Here is a 27046-nt window from a genome sequence, read left to right as displayed (position 1 = left end):
TTTAATTAAATCTAAAAAGAAAAAATGTTATAATTACTTTTGACATATACCCTCTATCCTAACCACTACTAAAAATATTTCGTAGATATTCCAGATAGAAGGAAAGAGAGATGAAGTTGAAGGGGGAGAGAGAGTGAGGGAAGAACAAAGACATGGAGAGATAGAGGTGGAGAGCAAGAGCGAGTGACAAGGAATATATGGAGAGAGGAGAGGAGGGAAGAGAGAGATGGGGTTGTGGGGGGAGGGTAGAGGGAGGCAGTACATAAAGGGAGAGAGACGACTTGAGAGAGAGAAGGTGATAGATGGAGAGAGGAGAGGAGGGAAGAGAGAGATGGGGTGGGAGAGGGAAGCGTAGAGGGAGGCAGTACATAAAGGGAGAGAGACGACTTGAGAGAGATGGGGTGGAGGGGAGAGGGATAGAGGGAGGCAATACATAAAGGGAGAGAGACGACTTGAGAGAGAGAAGGTGATAGGAGAGCAAAAGGGAAGAGAGAGAGGTTACTTATAAATGTAATGTATATAATTTATTTAAGCCTTAAGCAATCCTAGCCTCAAGTGAGGTGACATGATTACCACTAGCAAGAGTGGTACAGAGACTACATGGACATATTGTAATGTTCACGCACATGTATAGACAATATGCATGTGGGAAATTAGGGACGCCATGTAATCATGCGGTTAGTGCACAATAGTGCATATGATGAATGGTTTAGTGGTAATGGACATATTGTAATGTTCACACACATGTATAGACAATATGCATGTGGGAAATTAGGGATGCCAGGTAATCATGCGGTTAGTGCACAATAGTGCATATGATGAATGATTTAGTGGTAATTATAAGCGACTTCGAAGTTGGAATAAATAACATTTAACTTGGTTATCTTTTTTTATGGTTATGTATTTACGGTAAAACTAAAAACTAACAACTTTATTTGTTTATATAAACTAGATTAGATCCATCTTAACTTTGGATCTACCAAGAACCAAAACAAATCAAATCTCTTGAAATACAAACTTCTTTAAAATACGAAAAAATTTACTTCCTTTTAACACTTAGTACATCCATAATTAAAATAGATACAACCCACTTTAATGAGAGTCCAAACTATTCGCCCTACTCTTTTTAAAATTCTCTTTAATAAATACCAACCACATTTTTTCAGTGAGAGGCCAAACTATTGGCCCTACTATTTTTAAAATTCTCTTTACTATATCAATGTTAATCCATAATGTATAAACTTTGATGAGAAATCGGCTGCGGCCATGTCACATGAGGGGAGTGAATCCTACATGATGAAGGACGTTTTATCCCGATAAACCCTACTAAATTCCAAAGCAGGGAAATCGGCTGATCTGCGATTCGAATCGTGGAAACGGTTATCGAGAGCAAATCCCCGACACTAAGTGATGGGTTCGTCTAGCAGCGATGAAGACGGTGATGAAAATTGGAGAGCAGCTGTGAACAGTGTTGCAGTAGACTCTTCTGCCATTTTCAGAAACGGGTCTAATCAGAATGTTACTGGACATTCAAAGGTACAGGACATTGAGGGAGGGAAGGATGGAAACTCCAGCAATCTCAAGTCATGTCAGGCTCGAGTACGGTTTGTTTTATGTCCATTCTCTTCTTTTAAATAGACTCAACTGGATATTGGACTCTGAGCATGCTGCATCCTGGCTGTTTTTTTTTGTTTCTATTATTCAGAGTCTCTGCTTGTTATAGTCGCGTGTATATCCAATAAGAATTGGAATGGCCCCGTGAATATGATTGTCATGCTTTAATGTCATGTAAAGGGGGTGAGTATATGGTGTGAAGGCCATGTAGACTCCTCCCCTCCTCTCATGGCAATCTGCTAGACGCTCTACTCCATCCACAATGGCCATGAAGTTATAATGGTATTTCATGGTTTCCCTATTACAGCGGAAAATTGTCTTACAGTGGGTGCTTCCAGTGTGGTTGCCTAATAAACAACCAATTATGTTGGACCCCTTCAGCTCGAAAAAAAATTCATATTTTGGTGACCATTTGATATAATACTTCCACCTTCCATTTGAGAACGACCAGTGTCAACAGTCCTTTCTACAAATTAACAAGATTACTGTTTATGTAATATGGATGATGTTGAATGTCATGAATGGATATTGTTAAAAATCTTTGAAATTAGTGTTAAATAGCTATGCAGATTTCAAGATATGTTGGCATTATTCCAAACTTGGGTATGGCAGGACATGAGTGGCTCTACGGCGAGATATTGTGTATTATAATTTCTGAAGCATCAACAATCCTTGGAAATGGTTAATTATGTCTCTCAGTAAGCAGGGCACGGGCCAACCATGCCCAGTAAAAACCTTTCCTAGCATAAGAGTACACCCATCTATACACGCTTTGACACTTGAAGTTCATCATCTTATACACGCTTTGACACTTGAAGTTCATCATCTTACTGAAGCTGATGCTGAATTCCTGGTTTTAATCATTTTTTCAGATTTTTCAACAGTCATAACCTCCTGACCTAGATGTTTAATTGTTTCTAGAATAGTTAAGATATCCATTTGCAAGTTGTTAGTCATCCCATTACTACATGTCCCAGATACAACCTGTGATTTTATTCCCTCCTGTATATTCCGTCTCAGGTTGGGTTATCATCAATATTATGCTCAAATTCTCTTATATTTCTACCATCCTTTATAAACAGTTCCTCTTTATTTCTTACATCGTATAGTTTCTATTAATTCATACAGAAGATGCACGTGCATAGAAGGCGAAGGGGATTTGAGAATGATATAGAATTATTCAGTCATGTTTTCTATTTACATACTCAGTAATTAGGCTAGCGGTCTTCACTAATCGCTAATATGAAAATGGGGTCGTCATGACTTTTATCAAATCATTGACATAGCATACTAACATTAGGTTGGGTCAATGTGACTCTTATTACATTTTTATTTTCAATGTTGCTACTCTCACATCCCTTCATAACATGAAAGTCAGATTTAACCTCTAATTAGTACAAAATCTTCAGCATCTCCTACAAAGAAGAAACATAACACACGAGTCATCTACTACTAACTTGAATTATCTGTTGCTAATTCAATGTAATGTACTCTTCGAATTAATTTCCCAGGGGAGGACGTAGTAGGCTATTTAACCCCATAGGCTATAGTCATTTAAAAAGGGGGAAATTATTATTTAATGTTACTTAGATAATATTAGATAATAAAAGTTAAATTTGGGGCAAATGGAGGGAAACTTGCTAGTTGCTCAAAATTGAATTTAGGACGGAAAAACCCCAAAAGGAATCTATAAAAGGAAGGGAGGAGAGTTGTTATGATCATCATGGTTGGTTATTCTTTATGATTTTGGGCTGAGGCTCTTGGAGGGTTTTAAAACCCCTTTTCTCTAACTGGTTTTGTTAGTTTTCTAAAACCTAGCTAACTAATTTGTGAATTTTAACCAAGCAAGAAACAAAAATCTGAACTTTAACTTTTAACCCACAAATATGCTGAGTTTTCTAACTTGCTTGCAACTGAAAACAAAAGGAATAGATGAAGACAAGTACACAATAAAAACAATTCACAATAAATTTACTCAAGAAACGCCAATCTGGGGAAACTTGCAATCTTGGTGTTTTTATTGTTCAGCCTAGCAAAATCTGCTTAAGGAAAAGATTACATTCAAGAGGGAGAACTTCCCTTTTTCTCTGCAAACCCTCTACTCAGCTTTCTGCACACTACAAACATGCTCTGCCTCTTTTCTGCGCACTGGTACAGACTCACACTACCTGTACAACTTCCTCTACATAATTATCTTGGTCTGTGGAGAGGTATGTGAAATTTGAATGGCTGGAAGTGGAACTGGCTGAATTGACCTCCTTTCTCTGCCTCTTTCATGCTGAATTGAAACCCTAGCACTGAGCTTAACCCTTCTCTCTCTCGCTAAGCTGAACACCAAGATGTCTTGTGCATAATGACCAAGTTCTGTGCCCTTTTTCCCTCTTAGAATTTGACTTGGGCCCACCACTGCCACGAATGGTTGAGATTAGATCTCCTTGGACGACTGAGATCGATCTAATTTTTGACTATAGGAAAATTTAAATTTTCCTAAGTAAAAAACAAATAGAAAAAGGTAAACTGTGCCTTGGCCCCACTTGTGGGTCCCTCCGCCAAATTTAGTGCACCTGCTAAATATGGCAGAACCCTTCCTCCTTTAACTTCATTTAACACTCCCTCTTAGAGAGGAAGGTGTTTTGAACAACAGTCAGTTTGTCCCTGAAATAGACAAAGCTCCCTCTAGGCAAAGCCTTAGTCAATATGTCTGTTGTTTGCTCTGCTGTAGGAATGTATTGAAGTCTGATCTTGGCCCTTTGAACATAGTCCCTGATATGATGATACCTAATCTCGATGTGCTTGGAGTAGTCACGAAACACTGGATTTTAGAGCTTGATGCAACTTTGATTATCACAGTGAATTACTGTACACTCCAACCTCTAATTGAAGAGCCCAGCAAGCAACGTCCTTAACCATATGGCCTCACAAGCTACCAAGCTGACAGACATGCATCCAACCTTTGCTGAGCTCAGTGCCACTGATCTCTGCTTCCTGCTGAACCAGGAAACAACTGTTGACCCAACGCTGAAGGCGCGACCTGAAGTACTCTTTTTGTCTGTGGAAGCCCCTGCCTAATCTGCGTCTGTGAAGCCTTCCAACTTCACTCCATGAATAGTCTATACATCAACCCATAATCCACTGTGCCCTTGAGGTGTTTGAGAATATGTTTAGCAGCAACCCAATGTGAAATTTTATCTATTGCAGCTACTGGAAATTATTCTTCTAACTCAAAAATTAATTATGCAGTTTATTTGCTACGACAAATAACGAATAAAATCACAGCTGCAATTTTCACCATAAAAATAATGCAGAAAATAAAATACTGGAAACTGAGAAATTCTAGCGCACACACAATAAATTTGGCATAGTTATTTTTGGACAATTGTCATTGAAAAACCTAACTTGGGAAAACCAGTGCAACAAATGAGGATTTTATTATTAATATTCAACAACAATTCTGAGTACAATAATTTAAATGCCCAGCTGACAATCTAATCTGAAGAAAATATTGGCAAAAATATTGTGAGAATTTTCTCTCACCCCACAACTATTTTCTGCCTCCAAAATAGCTTCCCAGCCTCTGCACTGAACTGCCTGCGTCACCCTTTGCGCTGAGCCTACGCTAGCCCTCTGAAGATTTCAACCTTCCTTCCTTTTGTGAAAATTTGGATGCCCAAATTTCTACCGCAACAACTGATTACATTTCCCCTATTTGTTAATTACTAAACAAATTATTTACTGTTTCCCACAGTAAACACTAAAACGAATACACTGCAGCCTTCACCACTTAAATAAAATGCAGAAATAAGAAACTAAACAAGAAAGAAATACACAACACATCTATACATTTATTTTTGGACAAATGTCCCTGGAAAAACCTAATGCGGGAAAACCGGTGCATCAAATGAGGGTTTTATTATTAAGCAATAGTAATTTCTGAATACACTCTTTGGATGCCTTCCTGACAATTCAGTTACAGAGAATATCACTGGCAGAGAGATAAGTGAGGTTACCTCACACTATCACTGGAAATCCTGGCTGATCCAGCCACTAAATGAACTGCCCCTGGCTGCCTCTGTGCAGTCACTGTGTCAGCCCAACATCACACCCTCCAGGGACATTGTCACCCCTTCAACTGATTGATTTGTTGCCAAGGAACTTCGATTTGCACCTCACGGTCTCACACCATGGGTTCCGGCTTCTGTAATTGATTCCTTAGCAAATTTTTGGGTTCCCTCTTGGCTTCTGCGCTACCTCTGCGTCAGCCTCTCTAGCTCTGCGCTGTGTCTGCTAGATCTCTCTCTGCCTTCTCTGCTGAGTATTCTCCGTCCGAGAAAGATTTTTCTTCAGATACTATCCCTGCCCCTCACTGCGAAAGATCACTATCGAAAATCTCTCTGGCAGTTACGTTGCTCCAAAAAATTAAACTTCTGATCTCCCCTCTGTGTGTTCTCCAAGTGCCCCTCAAGGCTCTTCTTATATCTTTCTGTTTGGACAACCAACGACCCAGATTAACTTCTAATCAATGGCTTAGATAACTTTGGCTTGATCCTCGTCTTCTTCTAGAAATTTCACTCATAGTTAGATTAATACCCTATAATTATTTTCATTTCTTAAGTTTAGATTTAGGCACCCATTAAAAATAATTAATTATTTTAATAAAACTGTCTCTGGGTGGAATTTCCCAAAACGATTTCAGGGTATTGGAGAATGCATGTGTCTAAGCCTCCCCGCAACTTTTGAGACTTAGATCACATTTGATGCTACCAGAAATCAACACTCCCTCCTAGCGAGGAATGTGCTCTAATAATGCACCCTACTGAAGCATCACTTTGTTCTGTAACATCTCCTTCTGTGATGCTGATGTTTGACATCCTGTCCGCCAACCACTGTGCAATTGCTGCATTTGTACTATTACTGACCCTGCCACTGTCAACACTACATACATACTGCAACTCCCTTTCAATTCTGTATCCGTGTTGCTGCTGGCACTGCCACTGCTAATACTGCATCTGCCCGACAATCTTCTCCAACTGCTGTGGCTACTACTGTACTACATCAATAATGGAAAAGCATCCCAAATTACTGAACAAGTGTTCCGTATGATGCATATCATTGTTGGAGTTATGACTGCTGCTAGTCTCTACGTTGACCCTCTGAAGCTTCTGCGCTGCTGCTGACCTCTGCTTTGTGCCAACTGCATTGCTGTCAACTCTAGCTCTGTGTTGCTCAATCTCTGGCACTTCTAGCCATTGCAGTTGTCACTCCGACACTCCTCTGCATCAATTGACCCGGTCCATCCTGCTACTATTGATCCGGGCTCCCGTAGCAAGGAATTGATTCGAGAGGTGGGATCCTCAAGGATCCTGCTCAACTGCAGTCCTTTCGAACTACAACTCTAAATCTCCCCACCTCCCTCCTAGAGATGCATGGGCTATCATGGCGAGCTCCTCCTCCTCGATCTTTGCGGCTGCAACCTTCGGTTCATGCTTCTCATCTTTGCCCTTTTTCTTGAGAGGACATTGTATTGCATAGTGACCGAATTCACCACACCTGAAGCATTTGATCTTCGAAACATCTTTATTCTTCTTCCGCTGCTCCTGTTGCCCCTTGGATGCGAGGGCTGCATTCTCTTCCTCCTCCTTGGGCTTCAACCCACTGCTGCTGCTTCTGTCAAGTTTACACTTGACCAAGTCTCTCCTCAGCTCCTCTTGCTTAAGAGCTGCCCACATTTCATCCCAGTCTGGCAAAGTCGCCCTGCCCAGGATGCTCTGGACAAATACTTGCCACTCTTGAGAAACTGAATTCAGGGCTAGTCTTACCATCTCAGAACCTTGAAGTGTTGACCCCACAGCTGCTAGCTCATCTCAGGTCTCTTGAAGTTTAGTGAGGAATGGATCAATGCGTTCCCCCTTCTGCATCTGCAAAGATCTCATCTTATGCTCTAAGTACATCTTCCACTGCTCGGAAGATCCTTGATATAGCGTCGACAAAGCATTCCACATATCTTTGGCAATGTCTCTGCCAACGATGTGGCAGACTATATGATCCTTCACTCCGTCGAGGATCATTCTCTTGGTCTTCGCCATTTCTCCCTTGTACTTCTTGAGCGGATTTGTATCCGCGGGCTCATCTTCCACGCTGTCGACGTAGATCTTGAGAAAATGCTCATCCAGAAGGTACAACATCCTTGCTTTCCAGATCACATCGTTGGATGAACCATCCAACCGATCATGATGTCAATCCACTGACTGCCATCTCTGCCAATCGAAAAAGTCGAATGACCTCCTCTCTCCTGCTGCTGCTCAGCAAATGAGAATTTGAATTCCCTGGCTAGGAATTCTCTGAGGAAGAAATTCCCTCAAGTGTCTCTTCTTTCTTTAACATCTTTTTGCCTAGCAACTGCCTGTGGAAAACTAGGTCACACCAGGAACCCCTCTTCGCTGAAGCTACTGCTGCGCTGCTCCCTCTGCCGTTGACAAATTTCGATCTGGAAATCCTACTTCTCTGTTGACTCACTCAGAGAGAGATTTACCATGAAAATCTAGCTCTCCTAGCCTGAATTGCGCAATCCCTCTGGGGATTCGAATTGCTGCCTCTGTAGAAATTTCGAACTCCCTTCCTCCTTCAGCGTTGGGCTCTTCCGACACTGTTCTCTTGTTTCACCTGCAGCTCTGATACCATGTGAAAATTTGGATGCCCAAATTTCTACTGCAACAATTGATTACGTTTCCCCTATTTGTTAATTACGTTTCCCCTGTTTGTTAATTATTGAACAAAATTATTTACTCTTTCCTACAGTAAACACTGAAACGAATACACTGCAGCCTTCACCACTTAAATAAAATGCGGAAATAAGAAAATAAACAAGAAAGAAATACACAACACAAATATCCCCGGAAAAACCCAATGCGGGAAAATTGGTGCAACAACAAAGGGTTTTATTATTAAGCAGTAGTAATTTCTGAATACAGTCTCTGGATGCCTTCCCGACAATCCAATTACAGAGAATATCACTGACAGAGAGATAAGTGAGGTTACCTCACACTATCATTAGAAATCCTGGCTGATCCAACCACTGAATGAACTGCCCTTGGCTGCCTCTACGATATCACTGTGTCAGCCCAACATCACACCCTATGGGGACAACGTCACCCCTTCAGCTGATTGATTTGATGCCTAGGAACTTCGATTTGTACCTCTCGGTCTCACACCCTAGCTTTCGGCTTCTGCAATTGATTCCTTCAGCAAATTTTTGGATTCCCTCTTGGCTTCTGCATTGCCTCTATGTGCAGTGTTGCGGGGGAGCGCCCCCCCCCCCCCCCCCTCGATCCCACTCCCAATCTGCGCTCCGGGCGGGAGTGGGTTGGGAGCGCGCTCTTGAAATCGCTCCTAAATTTTTTTTCGCTCTCTGCCTTTTCGGGAGCGTTTTGCTTTTTTTGCAATTTTTTTTTGTAGTGATGTTCGAAATGCAATTTTTTTTGAAAGAAATAAATAATTTTTGAGTGGGGCAGCTTAATGATCAAGTCTAGGCCCTAGTATTGATATGGTATTCATGGTAATGTTAAATTCTTAAAGTAAAAGGATGAAAATGAAGATTAAGGAGAACCATTCTTTTACTTAAATTTTTGACATTACCATGAAATGACTCAGGATGTTTGAGAGTGGTTCCGGCCTCATTGGATTTCATATGGAGAAAGTAGAATTTTAGATTTCATTCAAAATCCAACAGACTTATCAGTTTTGCAAGATTTCAGGATTGGGAGATTGCAATGTTTCCATTGAATTTTGTCATGTATTAGGGTATGGAACTCGTATTTAATCAAGAGCACCAATCCCTCTATGTACCTTGATGTTAGTGACATTGGTTGTCGAACTCCTCTATCATGACCCTCCTAAAAATGTACGCATCACTCAAACAAAATCTTGACTTGACATGCTATGCTTGTTCTATCTTATGTTAATGCTTAGAGGGTGATATTAATGACAAAGATCCCTATACAGATACAGATGTAATGACAAAGATACCTCTGGATATTAATGCTTAGAGGGTGATATTAATGACAAAGATCCTGATTTTCCAACAAGACTAAAAAATTAGACATTTCTCGCGCTGGCAAGAGGCCCAAGCATAAGAAATAGATATAATAGATTTACTTCTCTTTTCTAGTTTCTAGTAGCTTTTATAACTATTGACTCTTTCATATTTATTATGATATTTTCTTAAACAATATATGACAATTTAAGTTTGAAGTTGACAATTATAACTCATTAGTAATGAATTATGAATATGATGCTTCATGAAAGTTGAAAGTTGTTTCATTTCATTTCATTCACTATGACAATGCTAATGGATATGATGCTATAACAGATGGATTGCAAATCCGGTTTCTCTTATGTGAATTCTTCAAGATTGAAAATTGCCAAACACCTTGTAATGGTTTATGAATACCTCCCTAGTTAAGAGGGAGTGTTGAAGAAAATGTAACTAGGCTAGGTCTTCATAAATGTAATTTTGATATTTGTATTTATTCAAGAAAAGAGAAATTATTTTTATATTATTTGTCAATGAGTTTCTTGCTCATTGAAAATAGGTCAAGCACATTTTGAAGTGCTTCTAGAGAGTCAAAGTCAAAATGTAATTATGATGAGACCCTTTGAGGGCATGTTACATCATGTATGTCAATGTACAAGGTCATGGGAACACCTCCAAGTCAAGTCAAATCCTCTCCTAGCTTCAACAAAGTCTCCAAGCAGCCAAATAATGAATAAAAGATGAATTATGATGAAACAGTGAAGTTGGCCTGAAAAGGAGGGACATACCTCTATTTATAGAGGCTGTCCACTCCTCATTTGAACATCGATCATATCTCTCTTTCAGCACAGAAAAGGAGCCAGAAACTTGCCGAGAATAGAAGAAGAAGTCAATAAAAAAAGAGCCTTCTAAGGTAGCAAAGAAGGAAGGAAAAGACAGCGAAGATAAGGGCACTGTTTTAGGGTTTCTGTCCACACGTGCGAAGATTTCCGCAGTGTACTTTTTGCGGATTTGACAACAGTTGAAGGCAACACATTTAGAAGCCTCATTCAGATGTGTAGCTTGGTCTACAAGGTCTCCTAAGGAAAGCAAGGACGGTTATCTCTAAAGCGAAGTAAAGAAGCCGTAATTTTCTAAGGTTTCTCCTAAGAAGAGGAGAGTCTAACTTAGACAAGCAGCAGAAGAAGGACAAAGTGCTAAGGAGCAAAGTGCTGGAAGAAAGAAGTCCATGTGCCGGAAGTTATAGTACAGAAAGAGGAAGGATTTGACTTATGCTTGGAGGATATCCTAGTCAAGGGTCTGGGGTTTGGCAATTGTTCAAATAAGAAGCTTCAATAAGAGAAAACTTACCAAGGGTTTTCCTCTCAAGAGCGGAGAGGTTTTGTCCCAAGCAGAGAGCCAAACTTTGTGTTCTTGTTATTTTGTTTTGGTAGCAGTTTGATGAAACACACACACTAATAAGAAGAAGAAGATAAATTGTCAAAGTGCATCACAGATTGTTATCAAGTGTGAAGAATATTAATAAACACCATTGCCCTCCATTCTTCAACAAAATGGAGGGAAACTTGCTAGTCACTCAAAATTGAATTTAGGAGGGAAAAGCCCCAAAGAGAATCTATAAAAGGAAGGGAGGAGAGTCATTATGATCATCATGGTTGGTTATTCTTTCTGATTTTGGGCTGAGGCTCTTGGAGGGTTTTAAGACCCCTTTTCTCTGATTGGTTTCGGTGGTGAAAGATTCCACCTAGCCAATCCTTCTATCTTTCTTGCTATAGAACCAAATTTTGGGTGGAGGATTATCTTTTTGAGGTAGCAAATCTACTTTTCTGAGGCAGCGCGTGGCTGGGAATTATCTTTCTGAAGCAGTGGACTGGGTTGTTAAGGCAACAAGGTCTGGATCCCCTCTTTTTGAGGCAACAAGTGCTGGGTTCTACTTCCTTGAAGCAAGCAAGGGCTGAAATCTTAGTCTCTGTGGCAGCGAGGTTTGTAATTAGTCCTTTTGAGGCAACAAACTAACTTTTGGAGGCCGCGGAGGGCCAAGAGGCCGTTTTCCTGAGGCAATGAGTGACCTAAAGACTGGTAAACATTCTTTTGTGGCAATTGAAGGCTGAGGCGTAACTTTCTGAGACAGTGGAGGGCCAAGAGGCCATTTTCCTGAGTCAGCGAGTGACTTAAAGGCTGGAAAATATCTTCCTGTGGCAGTGGAAGGCTGAGGCCTAATTCTCTAAGGTAGCGGAGGGCCAAGAAGCCATTTTTCTGAGGCAGCGAATGGCCTAAATAGCCATGATCAAGAGGTAGCAAGGGTTAATAAGGGTGCAAGATAGCATTGAAGTCTGTTGGTGTGATTTTGTGGCAGCAAGGAGACGACTACAATTTGTAAGCCTAGAAACCATGTTTAATTTGATATTCTTGTTGTGAGACTGTTGACTGTTGTAAGTCTGTTATTTAATTGTTGAATCAACCCTACTTCATAATGGGTGCTTGTGGAATCAACTGTTGATTGAGTTCTTTACTATACTACTTGTGTATTCATTATAGAGCATCACTGTTTCATAGATTGATGAATATTGCAATATTGTTATGAAATACAATTCTTTCATGTGTTTTTGAAAACCCTAACCCATCATTGCATCCCAAGGGTAATCTTCCCAAGAGGGACATTACATTCAAACTATTACAAAGAAGAAGAAATACAACACTTGAATAATCTATGGCTAGCTGGAACTATCTGTTGTTAATTCAGACTATATGCCGTCAACTTGACCGATCCACTGCATTTGCTCTCCTCCGATGCATCTAGAAATAGCCATCATGATTCCATCACCCCCATTTATTCTCATGCTGGCAGCTGAAGTTAGTATCCAGTGCCACCTAGGAAACTATTGTTTGTGTTGCTTCATTATGTTGCCATCACCCTCATATTGAAGGTAGAAGACTTGGTACCATGGCCATTAACTCACCTAACAACTATGCATCAAGAGCATCGCCTTCTCATTGTTCCCCCTATTTGGAGGCTTCCCTTTAAGTAGATCTGCTGTATGCACTCTACAATTGCATGTAAAATGGCTTGGCTTTTCACAATAATAACTTATTCTTTTATGCATGTGAATTTTTCTTGCTTGTGTTGCCTTAACCAAAAAGAGCATTTTTTACATTCAACTCTTCAATTGCACCCTAAGTCACATGACATGGTGGTATGAGGATTCAATTATTTGATATGGGTATGTAGGCCATTTGAAATAGGATAGTCTTGAGAGATATGTTAACTTTCACACAATATTTGTCCTCACTCCCCTTGTGTACTAATAACTTATTCTTTATTGCATGTAAATTTTTCTTGCTTGTGTTGTCTTTACCAAAAAAAGCCTCTTTTACATTCTACTCTTCAATTGCACCCTAAGTCACATGACATGGTGGTACGAGGATTCAACTATTTGATATGGGTATGTAGGCCCTTTGAAATAGGATAGTTTTGAGAGATAAGTTAACCTTCACCCAATATTATTATATTTGTCCTCACTCCCCTTGCATAAATGGTAAATGAGTCTTAGGCATAATTGTGCCTTTATAACAAATTTTAAACCCTAAATATTTTTTTAGTGCCCATGTGTTGGACATGTGGCCCCTATGTGTTGGACACATGTCATATATTGCTTAGGACATGTATCTGAAGCATGTCGGACATGTGGGACCCACATATGATATTTATCCAAGTGTTTGAGATGTTGATACGAGAGACAAGGGTGTTCTACCACACATCATGTATCTTAGGCTGCACCTATTCACTTGTCATTTGCAAAGGGAGAAGATATCATTGTTTCCAAGGCCTATGTAGGTAATTGACCAAGTGTAAACACCACATTACTATTCAACAACATTGCCTTTGCATCCTTCTCATCAACTTTGGCCCTTTTGCTAACTGAAAATATTAATATTAATGTGTCTATGTAAATGGGCATGCTGTCACCATTGGCCATGTTAATCTTGAGTAATAATTGTTTTAAATTAAATTTAACATTTTGTACTTTTGATCCAACCGCACTATTGAGTTCATCCCATATTTCATTGGATGGTTTTGAGGGATTTAAGCGATGTATCTTTGTATCTAAACCAATTATTAAATTTAGCCTTTTTATCTCTAGTCTTCCATTCAACAAGTTTGTTTTGTTGGCTAGGTTTTTGTTTAGTTTTGTCTACTAATCACGACACATTCTTCTGCCTTAATTGTTGTTGTGTTTTGACTTTCAGGGTGTGTAAATTGTGGCCATTAAGTTTTCAATTGGGGCTTCCATTTCAAGAAATTTAAAATAGAAAATATCTGTCAGTTGTTTGTGTTCTCAATCTATCTGCAAGGAATTTTCTTGCAAACAAATGTTGCATGTGATCTGCAAACTATGATTTCTCAAAGCAGAAAGCCCCTGAAACATTGACTCTTTGTCATGTGCTATCACCTTCTTAATACAACATGTACAGTGGTCTGAATTTCTGGACATGGTTGTTGGTTTGCAATACACTGTTGTCTTCATGTCGTGCAAATTCATAAATTTGAAAAGGATTATGGCTCACCAACCCTTGTTTTCAAGGGAAGATGCAATGGATGTTTGAGTGCTTTCATTTGACTTTTCATCACCCATATTTTGCTCATGAGGAGATGCAATAAGAATAGCCTTATCTTCTTCCACCTATAACATATTAAGCACTAGTGGCTCACGGGATGAAAGACAGAGCTGGTTCATTGGATGAAAAAGAGAGCTGGCCGTCCTCATGAAATTCATTTTCATGCTTCCTTGTTTGAATCCATGACGTTTTCCTTTGATATACTCAATCGAGGACCTTAACTCTTTACTTCTGTCTTTGATATCAGCCCAGAGAGCACCTAATGTATTTCTCTCACATTCAAGCATTAGGTATCAGATTATCGTTTCTTTATCTTGGCAAGCTTCCATTAGATTCTCAACCCTTTCTTCTTCCTCATAGCTAGGGTCTCATTGCTTGTGAAATGCTTGATTCAAACCTACAAAAGCTGATATTTCCCATATGCCACAATTTCTAAGTGAATTCTTTGCATCTCCTACCAAGCTATGTGAAAACAGTCTTATCATAACATCTTTATGCTCTATCTTAAGCTTGAAATATGATCTGTAAAAGGTGCAATGGGATTTGCTGCTAGGTGAATGTCCCCATTAAACCTCGGAACATGTCTGGTCTATCCCAGAGGGGCTTTATTTGGATACCCAGGAATGCCTGGAAAAATTGAAGGGTCATATACTCTAGCATGCATCTCTCCTAGAATGATGCCATACTGATTTCCTTCCAAATCTTCAAAATGAAATGCTGATATGAAATCCAAAAAATATATTACATTCATACCTTTTCATACAAATGGAATGGAGTCACCTGGTGAGTCTTCAACGACTTCAAAATTGCAGGATGTCCTTACCTTTACAAATAACTATTTGCTTCAAAAGTCTTTAAGGAACATGGCTTTGTCCTCTCATGGAGTTGCTGGATGAGAAAGAGACCTTCAAAGAAGTACTTCTATCAAGTAATGTAGCAAAACTACTGAATCTCTGGGAAATGGACTTATTTCTTGACAATGGTGCCAAAATGTTACCTTTCACTTTCAATGGTAAAGCCCTAAAACACAAGTATGACCTTAGATGAACTAAAAGGTGTTGTCCATTGTCACCACAGCAATGTCCTCTCACACTTTCAGCTGGCCGTCCTTCGGCACAAGGGGGGAATCCCTAGTCGATTAAATTTGATTTATGATGTAAACTCGGGGTTTATTTCATATTTTGCAGACAACAAAATAAAAGGGTTTTAGGTTTTTCTTATTTTTTTGGTTGTTGAGAGGCAGACTAGTCTTAAACATCAACTTAGGGTGAATTTAGTCAAAGGTTATTTAGAAGGTTCAAATATATGTGAACAGGGATGATGGATAATGTTCTTACAACATGCTAAGTTCTATCTATGAATACTATTTCAGATTTATAGGAAAGTAGCTAGGGAGGGCCCTACCAAATGTGCTCGTACTCCTCAAATACACATGAATGAAAACAAAGGGGAGCTTGCTAACTACCAAAAATCTGTCATCTCTTTCACTGGAATGACAACAGCAAGTTAACTAGTTTATTGACAAAGATCTGCAAGGGAAAATGCTAGAAGACACCTCAACCAAAGTCTTTCTTCAGCTGACATATTTTGCCATTAATATGAAGCCCTTTGCAGCAGAATTTAGATGTAATTTCCAACCAATAGAAGCAACAATATGGATGTAAAATAAAGAACCACACATGGACAAATACCCCATAAGCACACATTTTCTTTAAAAGATCTTCGATGCTTGGCCAATGAGTTATTTTCACAATCCTTCAACAACCATTACAAGTGAGGGAGCTTATCTTATAGAGGGATTTGTTGAAGAATGTGTATCTAGGTTCGGTCTTCATTATTATGAAATGTATTCTTGTATATATTAAATGAAAAAGAAATTATTATTATTATTATTGGAGCATGGGTTTCATGCTCAAGTTCTTTTATGTTATAGGTCAAGCACTCATTGAGTGCTTCTAGGGTTTGTCCTAGGCATAAGAGTCATTGTATATATGAAAGACCCTATGGGCACATTGTAATTGTAAAAGAAAATTTATTTTGTCTTGAAAATGTCAAAATACCTCCAAGATCAAGTCGGCCTAAGTGAAGAGACATGTCCACCCTTGAAGGAAGCTTATATATAAGAGGAACTCATCCTCCATTTGGATTATTCACTCACTCATCTCTCATACGAAGAAGGAAGCAACATAAGTACGAAGAAGTTGTCGAAGTGTTTGGGTCTCTACTTTCTTCTGGGAATGCGAAGTTAGGGTTTCTACACTGGGCAAGTCTAGAAGTTTGATTTTGGAAGCAGGAAGAGCAAGAAGGGAAGCGAAGGTCTCTTAGGGTTTCCTGCTAGCCCTAAGACTCAAATCAAGGCAAGCGAGGTCAAGGGAAGAGCAACAAGAGGGAGATCGAAGTCTCCTAGTGAAGTAACAACAATTGCTGGGGCAAAATTTCAGATTTACTGGAGAGGACGAAGATATTGCAGCAGGAGGTCGAGGAAGACTTGATCTTGGAGGGTACTTGTCTGAGTCTAGTTCATGGGATTCATCAATTGAAAGATCTAAAAGATAAGAAGAGATTTTACGGGTTTTCCTCTCAAGAGGAGGGGTTTTGGCCCTGGCTTGGAGCCTACATACTGTGTCGTTGTTCTTATTGTTTTGGTAGCTGTTTGATGTATTGCATATTGAACTAACAAAGATCAAAGCTAATAAGTAAAAGGCTAACACAAGCAGTTATCAAGTTAAGAGAATTAACATATACATTGCCCTACTGAATTCTCAACATGGTATCAAAGCTTTGGTTATCTAAGGGAACTATCAAGATATCCTCTATAATGAACAAGGTCATAAAAAGGATTGCACGCCATCTCAAGAATAGCATCAAAGAGGTACGGATTCTCATATTCTCTTCAAAGAAGGAATCAATCATAGAAAAAGATGAAGGACCCTTCTCTGCTCTCTCTGGAACATTTCAAGACGAAGACATCTGGGTAATTGATAGCGGTGCATCAAGGCACATGACTGTTCACTCTCACGAATTGAAGACCTTATCAAAAGGAAAATCCGCTATCCAGTAAAAGGCATTGGATCATCATCCATAAAGCTAGAAGATGGAAGCGACATCCACCTTAACAACATTCTGTTTGTTCCAGGTTTGCACAAAGATCTACTTTCTATTTCAAGCTTAAGAGATAAAGGAGATAGAATAACCTTCATTGATGGAAAAGTAGTTGTTTGGGCAAAAGACTCCAGCATAGAAAAAGCTAAAGTGATTGGTATCCGAGAAGGAAGGCTCTACAGATTAATATTTCCCGCAAATCATGCCTTAGTTCAGACTGAGATTAGTCCATGTGAATTTTGGCATAGAAGGTTTGGTCATCTATATTTCAAAATTCTTCCAACCCTAAATTCTATAGTAGATGGAATACCAAATCTAAAGGAGGATCATGAAGGTGTCTACAAAGGATGTGCATTAGGCAAAAATACCAAGAAACCATTTCGGAGCAATGTTGCACGAAGCGGGGACGAAGCAGGGACGTTTTTTGGAAGTGGGGACGCGGAAGCGTCATTTTCCAAAAATCTAGGACGCGAAGCGTCTGCTATATATATATATATATATATATATTTTTTTGCATTTATACTCAAAACAATCATCCCAAATACCAAATTAGTTGTAGAAGACATGAAAACATGCATATTTTTGCATAAATCAAGATATATATAACATCCATTGTACATTAATGATTAATTATTCGAGCATCAACCATTTAGATGCATTAGCCATCTAGAATCTAGATTCTTCTCCTCTTGTCTAGCCTTTGCCTCTACCTCGATTGTCTAGGGATATTAGTCAACATTGCCCAATTTTGATCAAACTACTTAATTCAAGACTTAAAATATGGTAGAAAAAGCTTAACATGCTTGATCAATGATTTTGACTTGATTGAAAGGTAATTTTTTGCTAAGGGTGTGCCGCGTGACAGAGGAGTTCAACAATTAACACCACCAACACTAGGGTACATATAGGGCTTGGTGCTCTTGATTAAATGCTAATCGCATACCTTCATACTTGATATAATCTAAAGAAATGCCACAATCCCATTGATCCTGAATTCCTGAAAACTGTTAAGTTTGCTGAATTTTGAATAGGATATGAAATTCTATTTTCTCCATATGAAGTCCAATGAGGTTGGAACCACTCTCAAACATCCTGAGTCATTTCATGGTAATGTTAAAAATTTAAGTAAAAGGATGAAAATGAAAAATAAAGGAGAATGTCACTTTTACTTCAAGAATTTAACATTATCATGAGGGAGCATCTGCTATATATATATATATATATTTATATTTTTTTTTGCCTTCATTCCTCCTCACCTTAACCCAAGGTGGACCCACCCCCAACAAGCAAACTCACCTAAAATAAAAAAAAAAAACGATTTTCTAAACAGCGCGGCACTTTTCCGGAATCGTACGGAAGCGTATGCTTCGACCTCTGAAGTGCCACGCTTTGTACTGTCGAAGCGCCGTACGAAGCGCGCTTCGGAGATTCGGAAGTGCGCTTCGAAGGAAAGCTTCCGAAATTTCCAGGAAGTGTCCAAAACAGGCGGAACCGCGCTTCCGAATTTTGGAAGCATGCTTCCGGGGACGCTTCCTGGACGCATCCTATGTGGATGCGCTTCGGGCCTTGGAACCGGGGGGGGGGGGGACGCTTCCTGCAACATTGTTTCGAAGTAGTGCTTCACGGTCGAAAGAAATCTTGGATCTCATTCACTCTGATGTATGTGGCCCTATGAATCCAAAATCACTTGGAGGACATCTTTATTATGTCACATTCATAGATGATCACTCAAGAAAGACCCAGGTTTACTTAATGAAAACCAAGGATGAAGTATTCACTAAATTTCAAGAATTCAAAGCCGAAGTGGAGAACCTTACAAAAGGAAGGGTCGAGATACTAAGATTTGATAATGGAGGAGAATATACATCCAAGGAGATCATAACATTCTGTAAGGAATCTGGGATTAAGAGGGAGCTGATAGTTCCATACAATCCCGAACAAAATGGAGTTGCAGAAAGAAAGAACAGGTCCATTGAAGAAAGTGTAAAAGAAATGATACATGATCAAGATCTACCAAAGTTTCTATGGGGTGAGGCAACTAAGACAATAGTCTACATACAAAATTGATGTCCTCACAGATCTCTAGACAACAAAACTCCAAAAGAAGTGTTCACTGGGAAAAGGCCATCGTCGATCATCTCCGAATCTTTGGATGTCTTGTGTACATTCATATTCCAAAATACAAAAGAACGCTGGATCCTTCCGGTGTGAAAGGTATATTTGTTGGGTATAGTAACTCATCGAAAGCCTATAGAATCTATATGAAAGATGGACATCACATTGAAGTTAGTCGTGATGTCATATTTGATGAAAGCATAGCATTCAAGAAATAAAAAGAACTTTCTATAGATTCTGATGACGAAGAACTTCCTATGTTTGAGGAAGAAGTTGACAAGGAAGAAGGATCTCACCATGATGAAGAAGGACATAGTGAACCTATTCAACCTGTGGTCACTCAAGAAACAAGGAAAAGACCTAATTAGTTGAAGTCCACACTACTTGATGCAGAAGGTCATGGAGCAACTCAAGGATCATTTATAGAAAGTAAAAGACCCAAGAGATACTCTGGGTATGTTGCATACATGACAAAATTAATAGAAGTAGAACCATACACTTTCGAAGAGGCTATAGAACATCAAGAATGGAAATATGCCATGAATGAAGAATATCAATCTATAATGAAGAGTGGAGTATGGGAGATTGTACTGAGGCTTGAAGACAAATCTGTAGTTACTTCTAAGTGGATCTATAAGATTAAGCATGCAATCGATGGAAGTATAGACAAGTATAAAGAAAGATTTGTGGCAAGAGGGTTCTCTCAACTTGAAGGCATCGACTATGAAGAAACTTTTGCTCCAACAACAAGATACACAACAATTCGATCATTAGTCTCTCTGGCAGCATCAATGGGATGGAACATCCACCAAATGGATGTCAAGACTGCATTTCTGAATGGAACAATAGATGAAGAAGTCTACATAGAACAACCCTTGGGATTCAAAATCAAAGATAGGAAGGCATATGTTTGCAGATTAAAGAAAGCATTATATGGCCTCAAGCAAGCACCAAGGGCATGGTATGCTAGAATGGATGCATATCTACAAAGACTAGGCTGTTTTGCTGACTCAAACCTCTATATTAAGGTTGTAAACAATGAACCTGTAATCATTCTTCTGTATGTAGATGATCTTCTCTTAACAAGTGTAGAAGGTCGAATTGTAAGAAGCAATTGGCAGCAGAATTTGACATGAAGGATCTGGGGCTGATACATTACTATCTAGGACTAGAAGTCTGGCAGGAATCGAATGAAGTCTATTTAGGTCAAGGAAAGTACGTGATCGAGATTTTGAAGAAGTTCAACATGATGGATTGTAAAGAGATGACCACTCCAATGATCAAAAACTTGAAAAGACTAAGGAGTTCCGAATCAAGCCCTGTGGATCCTTCCAAATATATACAATTGATTGGCTCATTAATGTACTTGGTGAATACTCGTCCGGACATATGTTTTGCAGTAAATATACTTAGTCAATTCCAAGTGGAGTCGTAGCATGATCACTAGATAGCAACGAAACATATCCTAAGATATTTGCGGGGAACCATCAACTACTGCCTGAAATATGATAGAAGGAATAATGTTCAATTGATTGTTTATACAGATTCCGACTAGGGAGGCAGTGAACAAGATGGAAGAAGCACTACAGGAGGATGTTTTAGTCTGGGATCATCTATGGTCTCATGGATGAGCAGAAAACAAAACACTGTTGCTTTGAGTAGTGCTGAAGCATAATATGTTGTAGCATGTGAAGTTAGCGGAGAAGCAGTTTGGTTAAGAAAGCTGTTGTTTGACTTATTTGAAGGACTGATGAACCGTACAACAATACGTTGTGATAACACAAGTTGTATTCGTTTGTCTGAGGACCCAGTGTTTCATGGGAAGACAAAGCATATCAACAACAAGTATCACTATATACGAGAGCTAGTGCAAAATGGTGTGGTGCAACTACAATATATTTCTAATGATGAGTAATTAGTTGACATATTAACAAAATCACTTCCAAACAAGAAGCTTGTATACTTAACAGACAAGCTGGGTTTGGTGGATTTGTCCTCTCGGATTGAGAGGGAGGGATAGACACAAACATTCTTGTCTTCACTTGGGAAGAAAGAATAGAGGGTTGGGTAACCATTTGGCATTCAATATTCTTTGAGAATGTGGTAGGGCATTCAAGACAAGAGTAGTCGTGGACCGATATTCTTTGAGGATTAGCTACATAAGATAAAGAATAGTCCAATGAGAGGTCATACTCTGGGAACACCTAGCTGGGATATGTACCTTGGAGAGACAATGATATCGGTGTCTACACATCATTGGGCTCGCCGACATTGAGCTTTGATCTTGTGGAGAGATAGAGATGTTAGTCAAGGCCTTGCTATATGACAATGTTGGTCATTATGATGCTAGATAGATGGGTTACCAATCTGACTCTTCTTATGAGATCTCTTCAGATTGAGAATGACCATGTACCTCCTATGAATACCTCCCTAGTTAAGAGGGAGTGTTGAAGAATGTGTAACTAGGTTCGGTCTTCATTAGTATGAAATGTATTCTTGTATATATAAAATGAAAAATAAATTATTATTATTGGAGCATGGGTTTCATGCTCAAGTTCTTTTATTTTATAGGTCAAGCACCCATTGAGTGCTTCTAGGGTTTGTCCTAGGTATAAGAGTCATTGTCATATATGAAAGACCCTATGGGCACATTGTAATTGTAAAAGAAAATTTATTTTGTCTTGAAAATGTCAAAATACCTCCAAGATCAAGTCGACCTACATGAGTTGTCAAGTCGGCCTAAGTGAAGAGACATGTCCACCCATGAAGGAAGCCTATATATAAGAGGAACTTGTCCTCCATTTGGATTATTCACTCACTCATCTCTCATATGGAGAAGGAAGTAGTAGAAGGACGAAGAAGGAAGAAACAGAAGGACGAAGAAGGAAGTATGAAGAAGAAGTCGAAGTGTTTGGGTCTCTACTTTCTTCTGCGAATGTGAAGTTAGGGTTTCTGCATTGGGCAAGTCTAGAAGTTCGATTTTGGAAGCAGGAAGAGCAAGAAGGCAAGTGAAGGTCTCTTAGGGTTTCCTACTAGCCCTAAGACTCAAATCAAGGCAAGCGAGATCAAGGGAAGAGCAACAAGAGGGAGATCGAAGTCTCCTAGTGAAGCAACAACAGTTGCTGGGGCAGAATTTCATATTTACTGGGGAGGTCGAAGATATTGCAACAGGAGGTCGAGGAAGACTTGATCTTGGAGGGTACTTGTCTGAGTCTAGGTCATGGTATTCATCAATTGAAAGATCTAAAAGTTAAGAAGAGATTTTACGGGGTTTCCCCTAAAGAGGAGGGGTTTTGGCCCTGGCTTGGAGCCTACATACTGTGTCATTGTTCTTACTGTTTTGGTAGCCGTTTGATGTATTGCATATTGAACTAACAAAGAGCAAAGCTAATAAGTAAAAGGCTAACACAAGCAGTTATCAAGTTAAGAGAATTAACATATACATTGCCCTACTGAATTTTCAACAGGATTGAGCTCAAAAACTCTAAGCAATAAAATAATATTAAAGAAAGTCTAGATCGATGATCTCTTTGTTGAAAAAGGTACCAAGGAGGTGTTGCCTAGTGCTTTTTGCCTAAGCCTAGGAAAACAAGTGAACCCACCTTTTTAGTGTGACTTTATGAGTTCATTAAAGTCATGTGACTTTTTAGTTGTTTTATGAGTTCTAAAAGTACATTGTACTTTATAATATTAAAGTGACTTTATGAGACAAAAAGTACATGGTACAACAAGTTATTAAAGTGACTAGAGGGGGTCATTAATGAAGGGGGAGACATGAGAGGGGGTCAATGTGAAATTAGATCTCCACCCTTGATCAAGAGAAGCTGCAATCTAATCTCAACCCTTGATCTAACCGGGTGGGGCTACAAGACATCAATTTTCTACACTCTCTCAAAGAAAAAGGAAATATAATATCTCCTAACAACTCCCAAAAGACAAGTCAACAATACATAATAAAATAAAGGGACGAATAAGTGGAGGTGCCACTTGTCATCTCCTTATGCAAATTTCCCCTTGCAATGTGCTCATTTGATCAAGTGCTAGGGTTTGTCATGCCATGCGTGCATCTTCTCTTTGGAAAGCTCTTCAAGGTAACTTCTTCATAGCCATTTCTATTAGAATAACATTATTTTGACCAATCAATGGGGTGCTCTTTGAGATGTGGACTCATTCCTCCTTGGAATAACAAGATGATTCTGAGTGTTTATAACCCTAGCTAGGGTGCTTTTCAAAAAGGCCTTTTACCAAATCACATAACAATAAAATATCCCTAGAATGCTTGTGCCCTTGAACTATGTGCAAGGAGGCTTTAGGGCCACAAAATTGCACTAAAATACTTTTCCAAGGGTGGGCACCCTAGATAAATGTGCAAAATGGTAGTTATACCTCTGTAACTGTGCCAAGATGCAATGATCAAGGGAGTGCTCTAGTAGACAATCGAGTCAACAACCTAGAGATCACTAAAATGTGATAAAAGTAGCAAGATCAAGTAGGGACTTCACTTCAATACATAACCAACTCCCCCCAAAGTAGGGATCCCATGAATAGATGTGCTAAAATGGCCCCTTTGGTTGTTACAACCTCCTCAAGGTGTGAAACCTCATTGAATGTGCACAAAATGTTGATCCACATTCGTAGTAGGCATATCTCCTCCAAGAAAGTCAAATGGAAATGGAGCGATTTAGATAAAAGTGCAGGAGAGGTGGAACACTCATAAGATAGACATGGATACCCAAAACCATGTGCCACATAACATGAATCCATGTGCACTACGACCAAACCTCCTCAAACCAAAGGTCAAAAGTGGAATGCCTTAGGAGGCATGTGCAAGATGAGGGGGACATTTTAGTAAACCAAGTGTGAAAAACCCAAATATATGTGCTACTACATTAAACCATTTGCCAATACCATCAAACCACCCCAATACCACTGTCCAAAGCATGGGATGCTCTAGAAGCATGTGCAAAACCCTCGAACAACATGTTAAACAACCTTAAGTCCCTTAGTTGATGGGCATTCCTCTCAAAGGGCATGCTGTGGTATGTGTGAATGCATCCACATGTCAAATCGATTGTCAATATGCCAACTGCTCCTCCCAATGTGAACACAGGATGGTTAAAGGAGGCTCCTTTTCTTTGATACTTTATCAAACAACTTTCCAATTCATGTGATGTGGCAATGTGAGATCAAATGTGAGCTAAGAAGAGAAGGTACTCATCCAAATCTCTCTCTTGGTATGTGGCATGCCTCCACATACGTGCTTGTGTTTAGGAAAATGTGAAGTGTCCCTCTGATGAATCATCATGCATAAGTTGTGAATGAAGGTCCCAAAAGTATGACATGTGTTGCTATGACTCAAAAAGATAATCCTCAATGAAGGAAAAGATGGGTCAATATTTACATCTTGGAAAAGAAATGGAAAATTTGAATTTTTAAATTTGCCTCCAAACTTATTTTAGGTCGGCCTCATGATGTTTTAGGTTGCCTGGGCCCCTAAGAGGCACCCATTTGACCCCCACTTGAAGGCTATATAAAGGAGATATTTTTTTCTCATTTGGACACATCAATTTTGTCTCATGCATCTTTGAACCAACAAAATTACAGGAGGAGGCCGAAATTCTAGGGAAGGCCGAAATTTCAGGAATTTGGATTTTGATATGGTACTTGATAATGATTTTGGTTACTAGTTTGGCTATTATTCTGCTATTGTTATTTGTGATGTATTGATGAATTTGGAAACTCTCTCTCTCACAAGGAAGAACTTTTCTGGATTTTCTCCTTGTGGGTTTTGCCCTGACTGTGTGCCTAAGTTTTGTGTCTTGTGTCTCATGGTTTTTTGATATCTCTATCACTGCCCTTTCATGCTTATGAATGATTTTCTTATAATTGTATAAAGAAGTAATTAGATAATGCTAATAATGTTTTGATGGTGTGAAAAACATGGAAATTATTCTAAGCTATGCCCGAGATAAAAATTGAACATGGTATAAGAGCTGAGGGGGCATTGAAGAGCAGATAGGTCGAATTTATGTGGATATGCAAAGATCTGCGCGAGTTTCCTGTTGATTTGGGGTAGCATCGGATGTGCTCTAGCCACGAAATTTGGTGGAGAGGTTGGGGCACATGAGATCTCCAATATCCAAAAAGGGTTTGGGCAAATTCTAAATAGATCAGGAGATTAAAATAATTAATATTTTTAATGGAGTCCCTAAGTTTAAACTTAGGGAAAATAAAATATTAATGTGTATTTATATGAATCTGTGTTGGAGTGGTCCAAAAGACATGGATCAAGCCAGATCTAATGTTAGCTGTTGATTAGGGACTTAATCTCGGCCGTTGAGATGTCAACAGGAAAAGTATAAGAGGAGGCTTGAGGGTCACTTGGAGAGAACACCAGATGATCTGTCATTCTATTCTCTAGAGCGAGGTTTGCTAAGAGAAGTAGAATCAGTGATTGGGAGAGCAACTGAGGGGCATTGAGTACAAAGAACAAAGAAGGCAGAGAGTGTGTCGGGAGAGCAGCGCAGCAGCCAAGGAGAGTGATGCAGAGCTAGCAAGGGCTCACGTAGGGCCACGTTGAGCACCAGAGGGGCCAGCGCAACTGACGCAAAGGCTCCCAGAGCTGACGCAGGGCCTCCCGGGGTTGATGCAGGCCTAGAAAGGCTGATGCAGGGCCAACATGAGACAGAGAGGGGCTGACGCAGTCCAGATTGGGCAGACGTTGGGGTTGCAGGAGTAGTTTTGTGCTGAGGAGTTGTCGGAAGGATTTTTCGGGGTTTTAGCCAGGAGATTTCTCTCAAACTGTGAGGTATAGATGCTTAGGAAATTCTCTGTTGGGTAGGCCAGTTTCAGCACCCAGATTGTACTCTGATATTGCTTAATAAGAAAACCCTTAGATAGCTGCACCGGTTTTCCTGCATTGGGTTTTTTTGGGGACATTGGTCCAAAAATAATGGTGTCATGTGGTGTGTTTGTTCTTGTTTCTTTTAGTTGCTGATCTGTAATATGTTGAGCATGCACTGGTGTTTATTTTCAGTATTTACTTTGTAAATAACTTGTTAAAGAAAAATAACAAGTAGGTAGGAATAAATCAGAAAAAGTGCATGAAGGGTTTCTAAACTAAGTAAATTTAGAAACTTCAACATTTCCCGAGGCTCTATGAGGACTTGTGGCATCATTCTGCTATGACTCACCTGTATTAGATGTGAAAGAACCTCTATGTCTCTGTGACTAGGTGCAACAACCGAGCTTCTTTGCCAATTTATTAAAAGGATCCGAGGTCTGTTATTTAAGGTATGTAAGATTATCTTTTTGTTCATATAATGTATTACTGTGCAAATTTCTCTATGGCTTGTTCTTGTGGAATGTTGATCTCCCTCATTCGTTTTAATTTTTTTTTTCTATTATCTTCTATGTGAGCATCCCTGGAACCTATTCCCTGTGAATCCCTTTGCGGAAGAGCTGCTCATGGGAAAGCTTGCGAATTCTGTGACACGATATGCAAGCTTTTCAAGACACATTGCTTTGTGGAATATTTTAAACTTAAGATATCTGAGCCTAATTGAATGA

At 39.4% G+C, this 27046-nt stretch overlaps 1 protein-coding gene across 2 annotated transcripts in view; it reads left to right on the top strand.

The window, feature by feature from the left end:
• The first annotated feature begins 1230 nt into the window (after positions 1–1230).
• LOC149153475 (uncharacterized) overlaps positions 1231–27046 on the top strand; it is a 75903-nt gene continuing 50087 nt past the window's right edge. Inside the window, exon 1 of one of the 2 annotated variants that reach the window (XM_089441154.1) lies at positions 1231–1599. In XM_089441154.1, the coding sequence (XP_089297280.1) occupies positions 1411–1599 (189 nt within the window). In that variant the 5' untranslated portion in view covers positions 1231–1410. The remainder of the gene's footprint in view (positions 1600–27046) is intronic. The other variant, XM_089441155.1, reaches the window with a different exon arrangement.

This window comes from Pinus tabuliformis, chromosome 9 (assembly GCF_031772625.1).
Source record: "Pinus tabuliformis cultivar Carrire ecotype Pingquan chromosome 9, CPIR1, whole genome shotgun sequence".
In the NCBI taxonomy this organism is placed as follows: domain Eukaryota; kingdom Viridiplantae; phylum Streptophyta; class Pinopsida; order Pinales; family Pinaceae; genus Pinus; species Pinus tabuliformis.
The sequence above is the reverse complement of the archived record's forward strand: the minus strand, read 5'-3'. Positions and strand labels throughout refer to the sequence as shown.